The sequence below is a fragment of the Blennius ocellaris genome (genome assembly GCF_963422515.1).
Source record: "Blennius ocellaris genome assembly, chromosome: 7".
Taxonomy (NCBI): domain Eukaryota; kingdom Metazoa; phylum Chordata; class Actinopteri; order Blenniiformes; family Blenniidae; genus Blennius; species Blennius ocellaris.
Genome location: NC_137656.1, coordinates 13,382,514 through 13,401,615, shown reverse-complemented (window position 1 = coordinate 13,401,615; position 19,102 = coordinate 13,382,514). Strand labels below are relative to the sequence as shown.

The 19,102-nt window shown below is 43.9% G+C and overlaps 2 protein-coding genes across 2 annotated transcripts; both read left to right on the top strand.

Moving 5' to 3' along the window:
* The first annotated feature begins 1,402 nt into the window (after positions 1 to 1,402).
* On the top strand, positions 1,403 to 8,475 carry tmed7 (transmembrane p24 trafficking protein 7). The gene is made up of 4 exons (XM_080499531.1): positions 1,403 to 1,437; positions 1,719 to 1,913; positions 3,308 to 3,553; positions 6,337 to 8,475. Exons 2-4 carry the CDS (start codon positions 1,746 to 1,748, stop codon positions 6,571 to 6,573), a joined length of 651 nt encoding a protein of 216 aa, XP_080355657.1. The 5' UTR covers positions 1,403 to 1,437; positions 1,719 to 1,745; the 3' UTR covers positions 6,574 to 8,475.
* Positions 8,476 to 10,019: 1,544 nt separating this feature from the next.
* Positions 10,020 to 18,073, top strand: fem1c (fem-1 homolog c). Its single transcript, XM_080499848.1, has 6 exons — positions 10,020 to 11,338; positions 14,048 to 14,217; positions 14,333 to 14,521; positions 14,677 to 15,188; positions 15,569 to 15,745; positions 16,042 to 18,073. Exons 1-6 carry the CDS (start codon positions 10,795 to 10,797, stop codon positions 16,304 to 16,306), a joined length of 1,857 nt encoding a protein of 618 aa, XP_080355974.1. The 5' UTR covers positions 10,020 to 10,794; the 3' UTR covers positions 16,307 to 18,073.
* The last annotated feature ends 1,029 nt before the right edge of the window (positions 18,074 to 19,102 follow it).

The following is a 19,102-nucleotide window of genomic DNA, read 5'->3' as shown; positions in this document are numbered from 1 at the left end:
AATCTCATGCAATTTGCCTGGTAAAATAAAGATCATATGAAATATATACAAATCTGCATAATTAAATTTTTCTTGGAATTCTACACAGTTTTGCAGACCTTATCCAGCCTAAATGGGGACAGTATTTCCTGTTTGTTCCTTAATGGCCAGTGGTGAAGTGGTTCGCATTGAAGCCCCATCATGACATTGCCTCAGCTTTTAGTCACATTTGGGCTGGAGGTCCTGTCTGTGTGGAATTTTCAAGTTCTTTGTGTGTGCATTAGTTACGGAAACGTCCCATTTCCACCCACAGTACAAAAGAAAGCTGCATATGAGGTTTATTGGTTATTCTAATTTGCCCATGTGAGTGTGGGTGACTGTCTATCTTTGTCTTTTGAGGGACTGTCAGCCTGTCAGATCAGATAAACCCCCTTAACCAGAAAATGTCTCATGAATTGTTTAAAGAACACAGCAGAGACTTGGCAATCATTATAACAATTCATAATACAGTAGATCATCTGTGACATATGTTGGACAAACTACATTAGTGAAGAGAGGCACCTTGCAGAATCCACAGGAAAATACACAGCTAATAACAAGTATGTGCACATTACATAGTACGCTGACACAATTTATTCATGTGACTTATACTGCTCCATTTTTCAAACATTTTATTCACCTATTGCTGATAGTCTGAGGAACCTACCAAATCCTTTGTTATTTGTCATATTTTCAGTCTTTCATTTGTACTTGCGTCTCACCTTATACTTTTTTAATTCTCTTATTCTCTGTAAAACATACAACTGCTTCATCCATAAAGTATAGGCTTCTAATTATATGTACAGAACAAACTGGGCCTCAAGCTTGCTGGCTGATTGGTTTGAATATACCATGATGTTACATGAATTTTATTTTATATACCTTACTATTACAGTTTAGTTTTCTAGGCTCATGTTGTTTTACAAGTCTTGAACTTCTATAACCATGCGTTGAATATGAGATGAGGTCATCAATCTTTCGAACTGGATGAGTTCAACATTAACAAGATAACCAAGAACGAATTTGATGCCTCCTTAATGCTCAAGAGGAGGCATCACATTCTCCTCATACCATCACATTCACACTGACTGCACTGGTTAAGTAGGGGAATTATGGTTTTGGGGATGGGGTGTCTGTTCGACTAATATACGTTTGCAATCTCCATGTGAATAAGCATGTGGTAACGTATTAAGAAACTGACTCCCCGGCGTGCCCGCCCATCACCGGCGACGTTGGAGACGCTCCTTTCACCAGGCGAGTGGACATTACCCCACATGATCTCGCAAGCGCACTGTCCCCTCTTCTTTTGACCAATGGCACGCAGGCGTAAGGCGGGGCTTATGCCAGTAAAGAGCCAATGGAATGCCACACCCGGGACACGTCACTTAGATTTGGTCACATCCGGGTGAGGACTTCGAGGTGAGTAGGTTCTTCTGACAGAGACACAATGATGAATTAATAAATGTTCATGTTTACATTCAGTTGAGCCCAAGTGGTAACATTTAGGTTTAACACACATGCACCCACTATCGGTTGAAAATGTTACCGATCTCACGCTGCCTCACAACTGTACATATAACGACGACTAGCGGAGCATTTAGCACTATGCTAACAGTTTAATGTCCGGGTTCGCTCCGCCGCTCTTTCCGTCTCCCCGGCTCTGGATTCAGTGGCGTGTCCGTCGGTGTTTGTTGCGGCAGGTTTCTCTGTGAGGCTGTTGGCTATCGATGTCCAGGATGTGTCGATCGTTCCGGGTGTTGCTGCAGGTGCTCTGGGCCCAGCTGCTCTGTGGCTGGGTGCTCGGCTCGGAGCTCACGTTTGAGCTGCCAGACAACGCGAAGCAGTGTTTCTACGAAGACATCATCGTCGGCACCAAGTGCACACTGGAGTTTCAGGTACTGGACTCATCCTCATTTGTATGTCAATAATTCATTAAGTTGTGTTCATCAAAGATGAGTTGATATCCCCCGTCTTGATGTCAGCTGCACTGGCATCTTTACGTTCAGGATTCAAAGACTTTTAAGCAGCTGCTAGTTTTGCCCGTCTTGTAACAGCTGGTTATTAAAGAAAAGGACATGCTTTTGACACGATTTATATGAAAGTATTCGCAGCGCAACTCGTGTTAAAATTCACAAGAAAACACGTTGTTGTTTCTACATTTGTTCCTTGCAGAGGTGGGATGGATGGGTAGATAGATGATTTATTACAGCAGCCTTCGTAAGAAAACAGGCAGCTTAGTAACTAGATTGACGTTAATAATCAGTTAATGCACAAAACAATTCTAATTTTAAATTCTACCCAATATAGAATCTAGACATATTCCATTTATTAAAATTTGATATTTACACATGCCAAGGCTTTAGTAAACTACATAAGGTGAACGGACATTTCACAGTCAGGATGGTCAATGTGATGATGTCATGACTGGACACATTCACACATCACCACCACTCAGTGGTGAGTTTGTGGAGCAGGTCAGAGACAGCATCCTGGAGCACACACTTCTGCCCGATGAGAAATTCCTGCCTTCGTGTCTCACGCATCGCCCTTTCTTTTTCACTTTTTCCCACCTCTGCTGTGTTTCCAACCTCCACTTCTCATATGTCCTTGTCCATTTTTTACTTTTTTGGTCGCAATCATGTGGTCAGGTCTAAACTGGATGAGTCAGTTACCCTTTTTCTGAGTAGTAATCCTTGTTCAATTGATGTTAATTATATGCTGTACATCTACGAAATTCCAGTTGTGTTCTGTCTGGTAGATTGTAATTATGTAATGCAACAGAGCTGAAGAGAGAGAGAGGCATGTCGGCCTTATGCTGAAGACATGGAACCAAATATTAAATGCAAACACAATCAGAGATCCAGGTCAGCTTAATATTTAAACTTTTTCAAACATCAAGTGATTTCCCTGAATTTTATTTTACTATAATAAAAATAATTTATTTAATGCTGCTTCGTCAGACAGTGACTGATAAACCTCATGTGACTTTAAACCTTAAGGTGGTCTGACTCTAATTTAGAGTGAAGTATTTGTTGTTGGTTTTTTTAATCCAATGCATGCTGTTACTATTTAACCACGTTTTTTGAGCGAGTTACAGCCACACTTGCTCCCCCACCCATGACAACCACAATCCACCAGCGTGGTGATAAGATGATATGATTAAGGTCAAGCTCACTCAACTCTAATATTGTCCAACCATCTTCTGGATTATTTTAGTGTTCCACAGTGAGTCGATATTGTGTGATTTTTGTTCCCGAATAAATAGTTGTTCTCTCCTTTCAAACACCAGGTGGTGACCGGTGGACATTACGACGTTGATTGTCGTCTGGAGGATCCAGATAGCACTACACTGTACAAGGAGATGAAGAAGCAGTATGACAGCTTCACATTCACAGCAGCCAAGAATGGCACCTACAAGTTCTGCTTCAGCAACGAGTTCTCAACCTTCACACACAAGACGGTTTACTTCGACTTCCAGGTTGGCGATGACCCTCCACTGTTCCCCAACGAGAACAGGGTCACTGCTCTCACTCAGGTAAGCTATGAGTGTATGTGTAAAGGAAGAGAAATATTTCATATCAGAAAAATCGGTATTAAAACTCCTGGCTAACTTCGAGGGATGCCCTCTGTGTGGCACTTTGAGAGACTGCTTTGAGGCACCAGACTGGGATGTAGTACAGGACAGCGAGGACCTTGAGGTGGCTGTTAACTGCATCACGGACTACATCAACTTCTGCATGGACACTGGTTCCTGTAAGAACTGTATGCTGCTTCTGCAACAACAATCACTGGATGCAGCTCGAAGAGGGGAGTCACCATCGAAGGAGGAGTGGAGCAAGGAAACCTGCTGAACGACTTCTTGAAACAGGTTTGACCTTCCTCACTCCCAAATCAGACGACTGCACCTCCCACCAGCACCGACGCTCCCCCACCCAGGTGTGCGGAAAGCCGAGGAGGCTACATCCCAGGAAGGTGGCTGGTCCTGACGGTTTGTCCCTGTGCGACGGAGCCGGGAGACCCTCTACGGCGCATCTTCAACCAGAGCCTGGAGCAGGGGAGGATCCCCCCCAGCTGTGGAAAACCTCCTGCATCATCCCAGTCCCCAAGAAAGTACGACCTGTAGAGCTGAACGACAATAGACCGGTTGCCCTGACGTCACACGTGATGAAGACCATGGAGAGGCCGCTGCTTCACGATCTGAGACCACAGGTCCGCCATGCCGTTGACCCCCTGCAGTTTGCATACCAGGAGGAGGTGGGAGTGGAGGACGCCATCGTCTACATGCTGCATCGATCCCTCTCCCACCTCGACGGGGGCAGTGGTGCTGTGAGAATCACATTCTTGGGACTTCTCCAGCGCCTCCAACACCATTCAGCCCCCGCTCCTGGGACACAAACTAACAGAGATGGGGGGGGTGGACACAAACCTGGTGGCATGGATAACAGACTACCTGACAAGCAGACCCCTGGTATGTTCGACTGGGGGCCTGTAGGTCCAACGCTGTGGTCGGCAGCGCTGGAGCACCACAGGGGACTGTGATGTCTCCGGTCCTGTTCACCCTTTACACATCCGACTTCAAATACAACTCGGGAGTCGTGCCACGTGCAGAAGTTTGCAGATGACACTGCGATCGTGTACAGGATGCGAGTACAGGAAAGTGATCCAGGACTTTTGTCACATGGAGTGACTCCAACCACCTGCACCTCAACACCACCAAGACCAAAGAAATGGTGGTGGACTTCAGGAGACCGGGGCCTATCACCACCAAGGGGGACACTGTGGACCTGGGAGTACAGTTGGACGACAGACTGGACTGGACTGCAAACACAGATGCCCTGTGCAGGAAAGCACAGAGCCGGATATGCTTCCTCAGAAGGCTGGCGTCCTTCAATATCTGTAAAAAGCTCCTGCAGATGTTTTATCGCTCTGTAGTGGCGAGTTCCCTCTTCTACGCTGCTGTGTGCTGGGGGGGCAGCATCAAGAAGAAGGACGCCACACGCCTGGACAAAATAGTGAGGAAGGCAGGCTATTTGGTGGGCACTGAACTGGACAGTCTGACATCTGTGTCTTAATGACGGGCGCTGGACAGGCTCCTGTCCATCATGGACAACCCACTGCATCCACTGTACAGCACCATCTCCAGGCAAAGGAGCGGCTTCAGTGACAGGCTGCTGTCCCTGTCCTGCTCCACTGACAGACTGAGGAAATGTTTCCTCCGTCATGTCATGAGGCTGTTTAACTCCCCCAAGGGAGTTGGTTGATTTAAAAAAAAAAAAAAAAAAAAAAAAAAAAAAAAAAATGTGGACAAGGGTACTAGAGGGGACCCAAGGGCCCATGGGTTCCAGACTTTGGAATGAAAAAGCTTCAGCTCTTTGTCTTTAATTTATTCTTATCTCTTTCTTTTATTCTACTCCATTCCTTGTATTCACAACAACGCCGTTGTTTGCTGTTGCTGTAGTTGCTGCTGAGAATGTGAATTTCCCCAAAGGGATGAATAAAGTATTCATCTATCTTCGCATGCCTCCAAATTTTTGTGACTACACGGCCAGAGATGTGCAGAAAATAGGTATAGCTGAAAAGAAGGACTGAAGACATTGTTTTAAAGATACTAGGAGGCACAATATTTCGACTCATAGCCACAGAAGTATATTTGTATGCTTGAATGTCAGACTTCTATGGAGGGAAAGTTTATTTCGGGCCGAAAGTTTCAATGAAAAGATTAATCAGTGACTCGATGTCAAAAACCTTGTTCGACTGCTGATACTACATGCAGCGTCTGTTCAGCCAGATGTTTTGCATCAGCGTCTTATTTATACATGAAACACAGATGCAAGGTATTTTTACATTCCTTTCTTGGTATTTTATTTTCCCCGTCACAGTTTTTGACAAACATGCCACTTGTTTACGAATGTTACCTGCATTAAAAACATTGTTGAATCCAATAAAGTCCCGTATTTTTTTCAGCAGACCTTTTCTAAGCACATTGTCCTGCTAGAGAACAAGTCCCTGTGGTGTCGGGAAGAATCATTTCATGTCAAGGAGAAGAAGTCTACTTCTCGCCTAATTTAGAATTGCCAACGATGTGTTTTGTGATGCGCTGCCACACGTAGTATTGCAAGAAAGTTAGAAGAGAGGAAAACTCGGATTTATAAAATATAAATACAAATATGCGACTTTTTCATTTTTGGACTAAATCAGCCACCATATTTAAAACATCAGAGCTCCGTTTTATTGCATTTTTGCTGAGTAACTCCATCCTCTAAAATCTGTGTACCCAAATAAAATAAATTGTGTTTCTATTTGCTCACCTTTTTCAAGATGGAATCGGCATGCGTGTCCATCCATGAGGCCCTGAAGTCAGTCATCGACTACCAGACACACTTCCGCCTCCGGGAAGCCCAGGGACGCAGTCGGGCAGAGGACCTGAATACCCGCGTCGCTTTCTGGTCCATTGGAGAAGCCATTATCCTCCTGGTGGTCAGCATCAGCCAGGTGGTGCTGCTCAGAAGCTTCTTCTCTGACAAGAAGACCACGACAACGCGCGTTGGATCGTAACGGCCTCTGACTTCTGGGATGCGATTCTTTACTTTCTCATCTGTATCTGGGTTTATGTTCGTTGAGCGGCTAAGAACAGCAGCGCTGATCGGAAGTTGGATCATATCAAAACTGCCAGATCATACAATCTGACATGTCGTCCTCATTCAGCGCTGCTTTTCTTAGAAACCTCATGCAAGTTGTCCTGAGGGACAAAGTTGTGTTTGAATTTTGTTTTTGTTTTTTCAGATCTGATAATTGAAGAAAGACTTGACTGTATTTGAAGCAGTTCGAGCACTGGTCATACAGTTGAAGCAAATCTCAAATAATTTTAATATTTGGAATGAATTCTAAATATGTCTTATTTTTTTGTGTGTGTCCCCTTCCACACAATCTATTTTATACATCTATCTCTGTCCTATCATCTGCTCCATGTTTTTCAGCCATCACTTTACTTTGAGACAAGCAAAGGAGTGAATGTTGGTGTTAGATTTAAGGTAATCTACAGATGGTTGTTCTTTACTGCAGAACAGTCCATAAACTCACACTCAAAATGATTGACCCACAAAGGTTGTACCTGGTTATAGAAAAAAAAAATGCTATTAAAGATCACTGTGAAGAGGAGATATTTTTGTTTTGTTTTGTGCTTTATTTGCTTTGAAACTGTAGATCTGGATTTGAAATGTTGAAAGTAGAGATTATTTCTCTCGAGTGACTGTAGTTCTTAAAAGTAATAGGTTGATTCTACATGTCAGTTTCCGACCGAGTTTGTTACATACTGGGGTGAACAATTTGTCCAAATTGGCCTCATTAAAGTGATCTGTCAGAAGATTGGGGTCACAAGGTGTTGGTGCTCTTTATCGAATCTGGGTTTAGGTGGCAATGCTAACAGTTTAATTGGCAGTAGCTTAAAAAAAAAAAATGCTTGACATCGATTCTTTTGCTTTATTTAAAATTATTCTGCTGTTTTGTTTAATATGCAAGAACTTATTTATCTTGTAGGCTCACATTGTCTTTTTCTTTGTTTCATACGGCACTGGTGAAATTCACGCCGCGATAAATACTGCTTGAAGAAAAGAAAACGGCATTCATTTTGATTTGCAGTTTTAATCTGTTGTTTTAATCCCTGGTTGACTTTAATGCTATAGGAAGTAAGATTTTAACAGCTTTTAATGCCTGTATCTATTATTGCTATTACTGTATTTTGTTTGTTTTTTTTCTCCCTCCACAATTGTTTGTTTTTATGTCATGAAATGCTAGTGTCGTAGAATGAAACCATTGTAAACATGCTGATCATATTTTTAGGGGATTTTCACTACGTGGTGGAAAATCAGCAGGCGTGTCCTGTCGTCTTGTTCGCTATACATACGGCTCACAGGCATTTTTGCTTGTGTCACTCTGACTTGCAAAAATCTGAGTTATTTCAGTACCTGCTCAAATGGCTAATGTGTGAAACGCCCGAGTTTGAATGCTCGTGTGTACAATTGTCTCTGAACACATCAATTACTCACTGAGATTAGATGGTTAATTTGTCGTGAATGTAGCTTCTGTTTTTGACAAAGACAAACATAACCCCAAACGCACCTAAAGAGACCAAAAACACACTTTTAATGATTCAAATGCCTTTCATTGAACTTTAATATTCAAAGTTAATACTTTTCATAAACATTATTAAGTGACTAAAATAATTGTAGCCATTGATTTTAAATGCTTCTTTCGTTGTTGTTTCTCCTCTCACTGTGTGTTTGCTGTCTGGTTTGTTATGTGTTACAATGCTGGCATTTCCCGGAGGTCTGTATGCTGACAGGTCACTTTTAAGATAATCCTTTAATAATCTCAGATTATCTTAAAATCATCTTGGACTTTAATTCAATGGGGACTTGTTAAGTTATTGAGGTGGCTGAATAAACTTCCTGTTTCAGTGTGGAACCATGTACTTCTGTCATCATTTTTAACACTTACAGTAGTTGTCAGTAACGCCTGAATAAACCACTTCCCTGTATTGCCAAAATACAAGAACCACAGACCAGGACTTTAAAAACCTTAGAATAAACTGTAGAAATTCATTTTCACCAAAGTAGAAGTTAAGATGTGTAGGATCGGTGGCGTCTCGGGTGGCGGTCATGAGTCACAAAGTCATTGCAGTTCCAATTATAATTACAGTCTGTTGCTTTTTACCCGCCTATTCAAATGAGGACAGACTTAACTGTTTGAGTGCTTCATCAGTCTATGCAATGATAGAGAAAGTCTAAAACTATATGCTATGTTAAAGTTAACATTTCCATACTGTAGTAAGGTGGCTCTTGATGAAAACACAATGGGATGGTTTTAGAAATTGTGTATTTTTGGGGGGAACTTATCCAGAACCGAGTCAACACTGGGAAAAAGGTAGAATCGGCTGCTCGTTAAAAATAGAAAAGGAAGGGATATGATGTGAAAATATGCAGATGATTCATTAAAATTATATGGCACAGGTCAAGAAATTAATGAAGAATTGCAATCAAACACAACAGGGAGCTGTATTATTCTTTTCAAGTGTATTTGTAAAAGGTTTTATCTGCTTCTGTTGCTTACCAGTAACATCTTAAATCCAGTGTTGGAAGCAGCGAATAACAAAGACTCACAAAACTGTAATGACGTCATATTTCTGGGTATTTGCACTTCTGAGAGCATTTTATTCACGTATGTAATTTGAGTCCTGCTTTAATAAACTCCAAACCATGTTGTAGTGATGGAGGATGCCCATAATTTGAATTCATGATCAAACATTGTGATCTGCATTTGCATCTGCTGATACATTTTTCTAGAAAGAAAATGGGTGCCTTTTATTTACATTTGTTCAGTGTAATTTTGACAATTATTTTTGTTTGACTGAGATGTGCATTGAAGCGTATATATTTTAATTGAACCGAAGGATGATGTACTCATATTCTTTTACTAACAGTACTTGCAACTGAGATATATTGAAGAAAAATAAGAGGAGTTATAGGAGAATACAAATTGTAAGTGTTACTTCCAGCTCTGCTACCTACCTAAATGTGCAATTGCATGATGAGATATTGTGTCTTTATTGCTGCTTCTGTAATTTGTGTTATATTTTTAGTACTGACCTTCTGGCCATACTCTTTTCATCCTGTAGGGAGTGACATAATCAAGGCCGTTACACTCAGCAGGACACATTTCAGATTTCCCTGCGATGCAGCTGGGACAGATGACGCATGTCTTATCTGTTTTTCTGTCGTTTTGTGAGACTGTAATTTATTTATTTTTTTTAAAGTTCCAACCTGAAAGACGAGATCTGGTTTCTCCCACAGAAGTGTTTGATCGCCTCCTTGCTTCCTATTGGCTGCTTGGTAAGGGAAACCCGGGCTGTGATTGGACGCCCCCACCGTCAATCATCCGCCCCGCGGAGAAAAAAGACTGCGTTGGGTTTGTGATTTGACAGAAACTGAGTCGTGATCATCCGGTCCAGCCGTGGGTGGTTAGCCTTCCCTATTTACCTTCTCCTGCGCCGAGATTACTGCCGTGCCAGCTCTCCGAGGACTGCCTTCATGGGCGCTATTATCCGTGGTTTAGGAAGGTAACGCCGGCCGGTTCGTGTCTTTGTGACCGTGGGCTCGAGGCGGCTCGGATAGCGGGGATATCCCTCCCGTTTGTTCGGCCAAACAGACCGATCGTCGATTTCTTTTTTTTTCTTTCCCCTTCCCTGGCTAAAGCTAGCGGCAGCACGGCGGAACGGGTGGGGGTGGATTTCCATCTCCACGGCCTTGGGAGAGCATTTATAAATATAACGCCTCGGGAGCAAGGAAATGTGGCGGGACGATGGCAAGCCGAGCACGCAGGTGTGGTGAGGGAGGGCTTCTCGGAAGAGGAGAGGTGTCGGGGGACAAGTTTCGGTCGGCTACAAAGTAGTGGAGCTAAACGGAGCTAGTCGGTTAGCTCGACCGATCGAGGAAGTTGACTAGCCAGCCTGCTAACACGGCGACAGATGTTTTATTGGACCAAGGGTCGCCTCAAAAGTGTCGTTAGTAAATTTTTATAGTCTTTTGAAAGTGGGAGTTCACGCGCAAATAGCGGCCGGTTTCTCTTCTTGTTGACCGACGAGGCTACGCGGTTCACCGTTATCAAAGTGAGGGCTGATTGTAAACAAAGGGGTCCACGGCGGCGACACCTCCACCGGCCTCATTGTTCCACCGACACCGGGCTTCGTCTCTCGTGCAGCCGCGCGAGGAGCTCTCGGACATGGATTTAAAGACGGCAGTGTTCAACGCGGCCAGGGACGGGAAGCTCCGGCTCCTCCAGAAACTGCTGGAGAACAAAGATGGACACGATGTGACCAAGTTGATGGGCGAGAAGACCAACGGAGCCACGCCGCTCCTCATGGCCGCCCGCTACGGACACCTGGACCTGGTGGAGTACCTGCTGGAGTGCTGCAGCGCCCCAGTGGAAGTCGGGGGGTCGGTGAACTTTGACGGGGAGACCATCGAGGGGGCGCCCCCGCTGTGGGCGGCCTCCGCGGCGGGACACTTGAAGGTGGTCCAGTCCCTGCTGGGCCACGGAGCTTCCGTCAACAGCACCACGCTCACCAACTCCACCCCACTCCGGGCGGCCTGCTTCGACGGACACTTGGACATTGTCAAGTACCTGGTGGAGCACAAGGCCGACCTGGAGGTGGCCAACAGGCACGGGCACACGTGTCTCATGATCTCCTGCTACAAGGGGCACAAGGAGATCGCCCAGTACCTGCTGGAGAAAGGCGCAGATGTCAACAGGAAGAGTGTGAAGGGTGAGTCAACAAACACCTTGGAGTTTAAAAGTCTTTGCTCCACAGCAAGTTTTTGAGGTTTTTTTTCTGACAGGTGGAAGACCAATATCTCCAAGAAGACGAATATAGCCAGTTGATCACTGTTGTTGTTCCGTAAACTGAGCCAAGAAAACCTAGCCTGAATCGGAATGCATTTCAGTTCAAAACCACACTGATTAGAAGTTGATTATACAGCCAGTTCCTTCAGTAAGAAATCAAATAAAGGTTAAAGCCATTGTATTAGCGAGGACAGGAGTTCAGGGGATTAACACTTCCTAGTTGAAAGACAGCTGCCTCCCAGCCACCAAATGGGTTGGTGGCACAATTATCCCCAAATTTATTGGTAAGGACTAACCCTCAGAAAGATGCGAAATGTACCGTTAAAGAGTTAAGCTATATTTGTACATACTACACTAAATAATGTATCCTAGCCCTAATTCAAGGTATGTAATGTGACTTGGAATTTCTTGATGTAAATTAGAAAGTAAGTATGGTCAAATATTTTTTGAGGAAGTGTGGCGATTATAGTCCTGCCAAAGAAAATTACCATTCCTATGGTGGCAGTGCTAAGAAAAGCTGAATATATTTGCTGTAAATGCAAGAAGACGAGAATATCCGTTGGGCCATCATTTGCATCCTTCTGTCTGGAGTGACTTGGCATAAAAGTATGTACTTCTGGTTCAACAGTGGAAAAATGCAAGCTGGCTATGAAGGGTGTGATGCATTCGACTGGGTGTGTCTGAAATTATGTTTGAGTTTGACCTAATTGGTGCTTTTGGCACCTGACATGTGGCGTGATTTATTAAAAATTGTTGTTTTACTCTATAAAATCGTCTTGAGGTGCCAATTATACATGGTACACAACTGAACACAAAGTGTTGGCCCTCCTTTGATGAGGCACGACAGTCAAGATTAGTTTGAATGTATGGCTGTAAATGGATCTTAAAAGTGAACTGACTGAAAGTTTGTGTTGCACCATTGTTGATTCCTCTGACTGACTGGCTTCCAGGTGATCACTGTCAACACATTGTTATTCCACTTTTGGGAGCTTTCCAATTTTAATTGGAAGAACAATGTTGCAAGTCATCTTTAGGCTCACCTGAACCTCGCCTATTTTATGACTGATGACAAAGTTCATACTCCCATGTGATGTGTTGTCATGTTTTCAATGGGTGCCAGTCAATAAAGTGTGTATCATTGGCTCCAAGTCAGATCATGATAAGTTCTGAGTGCTGAGACTGTTCATTAAAAACATCAGTCCATCTTGTCAAAAACACGGCTGAATTAAGTCATTTTTGACGACTGTTTGCTTTCACTTAGCAGAGTCGAACCAGCATGATGGAAGTCTGTAAAAGTGGGTGTCGAGTAAACGTTTTCCCAAACAGTGGCTCTTGTGTTGATGAAGGAAGGTGCGGAAGCAGGTTAGGGGGGTAAAAGAGCTCTAAGCGTTATAACAATAGTCAAGTGAATCATCAATTAAGCTGCAACGTGTTGTCGGACACTCCCCAAAAAAAAGAGTATTTCTGATTGAGAAATTCTTCTAGTACACAAACTGCAGGTACGATTCGCTCCTTCTGTGGGCTTAAGCTAACCTAATTTCTTGTTTGGCGGTCTATCAAGAGTATTCAGACTAATCCCTGGGCTTGGAGAGGTTTTCTGAGTTTCAGGTTAACTTGTTTTGTTTGTGCAAATGAGTTTGTCATGACAGCAAACAAAGCCCCGGCATCCGTTTACATTCTTGGTAAAATGCTGTGTCATGGTGGGGAAACAAAAAAAACAAACCCCAAAAAAAGTTGGAATACCAATTGTAGTTGTGGCAGGAATCCATACAAGTTGTAGTGAATCCCAAACTAACCCTGCTTCAGCTCATCTGCTTGAATATGCAAATGTGTTTCAGACACAAGCGCTGCTTGAATTTGTCAGGGTTGGAATGAAAGGTAAAGAAAAATGTACACGTTTGAACATGTTGAGGTAATTTGTTTGGGGGTGTGTGTGTAATTGTTTCAGAGAGCTCGGAGTGCCAAGGGTAGGGAAGTGTGTTTATTCCAGTGTGCAGTTGTCGTAACATGAACTCGCATGTCATAGTTAGCATTGTGTTGATGGCTTTATAGAATACCAGCACGTCAATTACAGCTTTCACCCATACTGTGACACACCCACCAAGTGAAAGCAAACAGGTTGGACTATTTTTAAAGTCACAGAGCGAGACAGACGCTTGGTTGAAGCTTTTTCTTGCTCTTGAGCCAATGGGCCTATGCTCACAGCAGAGGGACCCAGGTCTCTCACTGTGCAGTTTCATTGAAGCACACTCGCTCATAAAGTTGTACCAGAGCTGTAGAAATCATGAGTCGTCATTTCTCTATCGGATTGAGTGCCGTGTTCGGAATGACGGACTAATCATGGCACATCTTTCTGGAATCACTGGTTGAACAAATTGGCTCATGGCAACATCCGCAGCAATCTTGTCCCCGATCTTTTCATATATTTGGAGCACAACACAAAGGTTTCTTAGCGCCTCATAGCAACATTATCAGGAAGTCTTCCTTCAAAAATATTTTCATAGATAAATGTAGCATTGTCCAGCCCCTGAGTTCCAGCTAGCTCTCTGACGAGTGTTTCTTTTTGTTGTGACGGGATAAAAATATAACAATCTGTGTATTCATCGCAAGACGCGTCTTGTTCTGCTCGCAGGAAACACGGCGCTTCACGACTGCGCCGAGTCGGGCAGCCTGGAGATCATGCGGATGCTGCTGCAGTTCGGAGCGTCCATGGAGCAGGACGGATACGGCATGACACCGCTGCTTTCTGCCAGCGTCACGGGCCACACAAACATCGTGGACTACCTAACGATGCACCAGCAGGTCCGACTCCCTTTGAGTGGCAGTGGAGTTTCTCTCCTTAGAGGATGTGGTTTTATTTTACCTGAGCGACGATAATAATTGACTGAAGTCTTTCCTTCTTTCTTCTGTTCTATAGACGAGTCACATGGAGCGCATTGATGCCCTGGAACTGTTGGGAGCCACGTTTGTAGATAAGAAAAGAGATTTGCTTGGGGCTTTAAAATATTGGAAGAGAGCCATGGACCTGAGGTACACGGACAGTAACAACGTTGTCCAGAAACCAGAACCCAAGCAGCTGATCATGGCATACGACTACGCCAAGGAGGTGAGTCGTTAATCCCGTCGATCACCTTTCTAAATTCCATTGAATCCAGTCCGTCTGTTTCTGACGTGGTCATATTTTGGTCACGTGTGTTCCAAACAAAACATTCACTGCAGTTCCTAAAGGGTAAAGCCGTTCTTTCGCTTATCATTTTCTAGGTGACAAACGCAGAAGAACTGGATGGGCTGATTTCTGACCCAGATGAGATGCGCATGCAAGCGCTGCTCATCCGCGAGAGAATCCTCGGCCCACAGCACCCCGACACTTCCTACTACATCCGGTATCGAGGGGCCGTCTACGCCGACTCTGGAAACTTTGAGCGCTGCATCAATCTGTGGAAGTATGCTTTGGACATGCAGCAGAGCAACCTGGACCCTCTCAGCCCCATGACGGCCTCCAGCCTCTTATCTTTCGCAGAGCTCTTCTCCTTCATGCTCCAGGACCGGGCCAAGGGGCTCCTGGGGACATCGGTGTCATTTGAGGACTTGATGGGAATCCTATCCAAGAGTGTGTTGGAAATTGAGCGAGCGGTCCGACCAATTGGACCGATGCCGCCCGATGCCACTCAGCTCAGCAAGGCCCTCTCAATAATCCTGCACCTCATTTGTCTGTTGGAGAAGGTGCCATGTACGGTGGAGCAGGATCACTTCAAGAAGGAAACCATCTACAGGTTTGTTTCCATGTAGAAATGCTTTAGCCGCAAATTGTCTTTATCAATGGATGTGGTTGTGTATAGAAGGTGGGGGTGGGTTGCCAATAATTTTCTATGACCTACTTTCTGAAAATAGTTTTTCTTCCCCTGCCTGGTGTCTGCTCTCATGGTAGGAAGTGTTGCCAGCCAGAACCGTTGACCAAAATTTACGATTTGTTTTTTTTTTAACAATAAAATTGGTTCAATTTCATCATCCATCATAAATTCTTAATAAAAACCAAACTGGACACTGTGATCCACATTGCCTTCTACTCCCTGAGAGGACAAATGTCCACTGTCGTCATGTGTTAATTACATTGTTTGTTTTCACTGAAATGTCAATCTTTCCACACATTCAGGTTCCTGAAGCTCCACCCGTGTGGTAAGAATGGCTACAGCCCGCTACACCTGGCTGTCGATCGCAACACCACCTGTGTGGGCCGCTATCCTGTCTGCAAGTTCCCCTCCCTCACCGTCGCGTCCATTCTCCTGGAGTGTGGAGCAGATGTCAACAGTAGAGATGAAGACAATAACAGGTTTGACTATTTGTTTGGTTTTTGGCTTAATATTTACCGCCATTGTTATTTGTTCATTTGTTTTGTAATTCTCGCGTCTCTGGTTTTTAATCCTACACGAGGCCTGCGTAAAATAAAGTTGGAGAATTGAATTATTTGGCCTGGATGATGTACATGTTGACATCTGGTCCCGCACTGAAGTCTCCAGCACAGGTTGCAGTCACTTGACGAGGGAGGAAGCGGCTGAAATGAAGGCGGAATTCTGAGTGTGGAATGTCATGTCATCCCGTCTTTCTTCTTGTCCTTGTCCCTTCCAGTCCCCTGCACATAGCGGCGTCTAACGGCCACCCCGACATCATGAACCTGCTGATTTCTTGCGGGAGTCACTTCGACAGCACCAACGCCTTCAAGCAAACGGCCTGCGACATGCTGGATGAGAAGGAGCTGGCCAGGAATGTCATCCAGCCCATTAACCACACCACTCTGCAGTGCCTCGCTGCCAGGACGATCATCAAGCACAGCCTCGACTACCGGGGAAACATCCCCGAGAAACTGGAGGCCTTCGTCCTGCTCCACAGATAATGGTTGGAGAAGAGTGGAGGCGACGGCCGGGCGGGGGGGTCAAAAAGGAGCGTGGGAGGAGTGGACGTTGCACATCATAGTTAAACACCTGACCCACGAGGTCTTTCCGAGGAATACAGAGACCATTACATGGCCTTGGTTTCCAATTCAATACACTTGGAGATTTACGTGCACAGAAAGTGTCCTGGATGGACTGAAACCTAATTGGATTCGCAGAGGAATTTTGAGACTTTTTTTTTTTCTCCTTCTTCTCCTCCTCTGAGAGAACCACTGTGTGCTCTACATGGATGTATTAGGAGCCGAGGGCTACATGGACAAGCCGTTGTATCTCCAGATGAACTGAGAAAAAAAGGGTTTATGTATTTTTTTTTTTTGGTAGAAAGAAAGACTTTTTGCATATTCCGCATTGCTATTTATTGAATGAAAATTGAGAGATTTTTCTCCACGCTGGTTCGAGCCCAGTCTCAACATTGCCTCTTCTCAAAGCAAGAGTGGAGGCATCTCTTCACATGCTGGGACTTCAGGTTATACCTTTTTGTGTGTGGTTATCCCATTGCTGTTGCCAACAGTCATGAACCCTTCCTCAGTCATTGAATTGGTTAATTTTTTTTTTTCCTCTTCATTTTTTTTACTTTTACAGATACATGTAGTTTTATTTTTGTCATGCAAATCTGAATATCTGCCAAGTGAAGTGATTTCTGGACTTTAATTTTATTTGTTCCCACTTTAGAGTGAAACAAAGCTTTACAAGAAGGGTTTAATGATGAGTGCGAACACCATAAGTGCTTTATTCTTCCTATGCACAGGCTAGGCTGTTGGAAAAGAGAGACTGTTGTATTCTGTGCCGGCACTTGTCTGTGCAATATCTCTCATGAGTTTTTGTGTTTACCTCATTGCTGCCGTTTTCCTTCAGCATCCACCGGCTTCACTCAGAGAGGCCGGAGGGATGCAAAACCATCTTACTGATTGTTGATAGAGGAGCGAATGAGTTTGATTGCTTGTGTACGACTGTGTTTTTCTGAAAGTGTGTGCATCCCACACAGTGTTTCTTGTATGCAGCGTGTTCTCTCTAACTTTTTTTTTTTTTTTTTAAATATATAAGGCTTACACAGACTGAGGACAGGAGTTCGGTTTCGTGGTGCTTGTTTGGGATTCTGTTGTAATCGTGACCGCCACTAAAAACCACAATGGCCAAAATTCCACAACTGCTGGGGAGCGCAAGGCTTGTACACAGAAGTGACCTCTTAATGTTCGTACACGGCCGATATAAATGCCACCGTCGTGATCAAAACGGGGAAGGGGGGGGGGAAAAGAGTAGGGTATCGCCTACCTTTGAGTCCCACTGTGCTGCTGCATTATATCAGCCATCCAATCGCAGCAGGCGACTTCTCGTCGCCACGTGGGGACTCTGACCTCGACTACAGCGAGGATCAGCCTCTTCCTTTCTCCAACTGGTGTCCAATTACATGAGAATCAAAGATAGTTGAATGGGGGGGCTGATTAGTAAAGCTTTGTGAATTATCTTGTTTGCACATTAGCTTTAGATGTGTGGGTTGGAAAAAAAAAGGGCTTTTCATAATTTGTAGAGTTTCATATTGCAGTTTATTTAACCTGACCTTTCACAAACAGACAGAGAAAATGTACCGAGGACTCCCAGGGCAACTTCATTTGATTCTGCACTTTACTACAGCGGAGTTTAATATTTGATATGGCATTAATCAAGTTCATGTCTTAACCAGTTTGACAATAAATCCATGTTGCACACGTGCCCTTGTCCCAATGTCTTTATTTTGAGTTCCGTCTGTATATTTCAGGTTTACCGAAGTCCAGAGGTCCTTGAACACATAAGACTTCTTTTTACAACTGAGCAAGAGGCTCCATTTATATTTCATTGGTGTAGTTGTACATTACATATTTAGGACAAAAACACTTTCAAACTACATTTATTAAAGAATTCCTATTTTCTGGGGGAAAAATAAATTACTCCTACCAGTACTCATGAAGTCATAAGAACCTGAGTCTTGCATGTTTTCCATGTTTCCAAGTGTTTCATCCTAACTACAAAAAAACACGAAGACGATAAATTGCCATGTGATTCTCTTTATTTTTGCCAGGTTGAAGTTCAACCTCTCCTGGTTGTACTCTGCTTCTCTGGTCCATAGTCGGTAGAGATCTTTCTAAATCAGGAAAGCGGATGGATGATTGCTCGAGATACACCAATTCACTAGAATATACGAGTGGTCATAAATGTCCAAAAACGTAAAATCACGACAGTGGTGAAGGAGTTTATAATTTCCCCGTGGACGCCCATGTTCTTGCTTAGTTGACTGCAGTCGCAGAGCAGAGGACCCATTCCAGATATCTGAGCTGCGAGGCGTTGCACTGAAGATCCCTCTGCACTGGACCGGGTCCAGAAAACCTTTGACATTGCGGCGTTGGTTGCTCACACTATCCAGTCACTTCTGAGAACTACCCCAAATAAAAACTTGCTAACTTATGGCTTGTTTCTTCAATGCCCGTTGCTTAAAGACAACTTGAAAGTGCTTTGCCTTCATGAGAGAAATAAATCAAGTTAATAATGTCCGATATATTATTGTATCGTCTTTCAATATCAGCTCCAGTTAAAACGTATCAGTGACATGCACTGCCTCACAACAACATGGTTTTGAAATGGGCTATAAAAGAAATCCCATGCGGTGGTTTTGTAGCCTCTGACTCGGGGAGTCACCTTTTGGGAAGCTCCCATTCCCAGTTCACAACATTTATGTGACAGACAACGTGGCCTCACAAAGATTA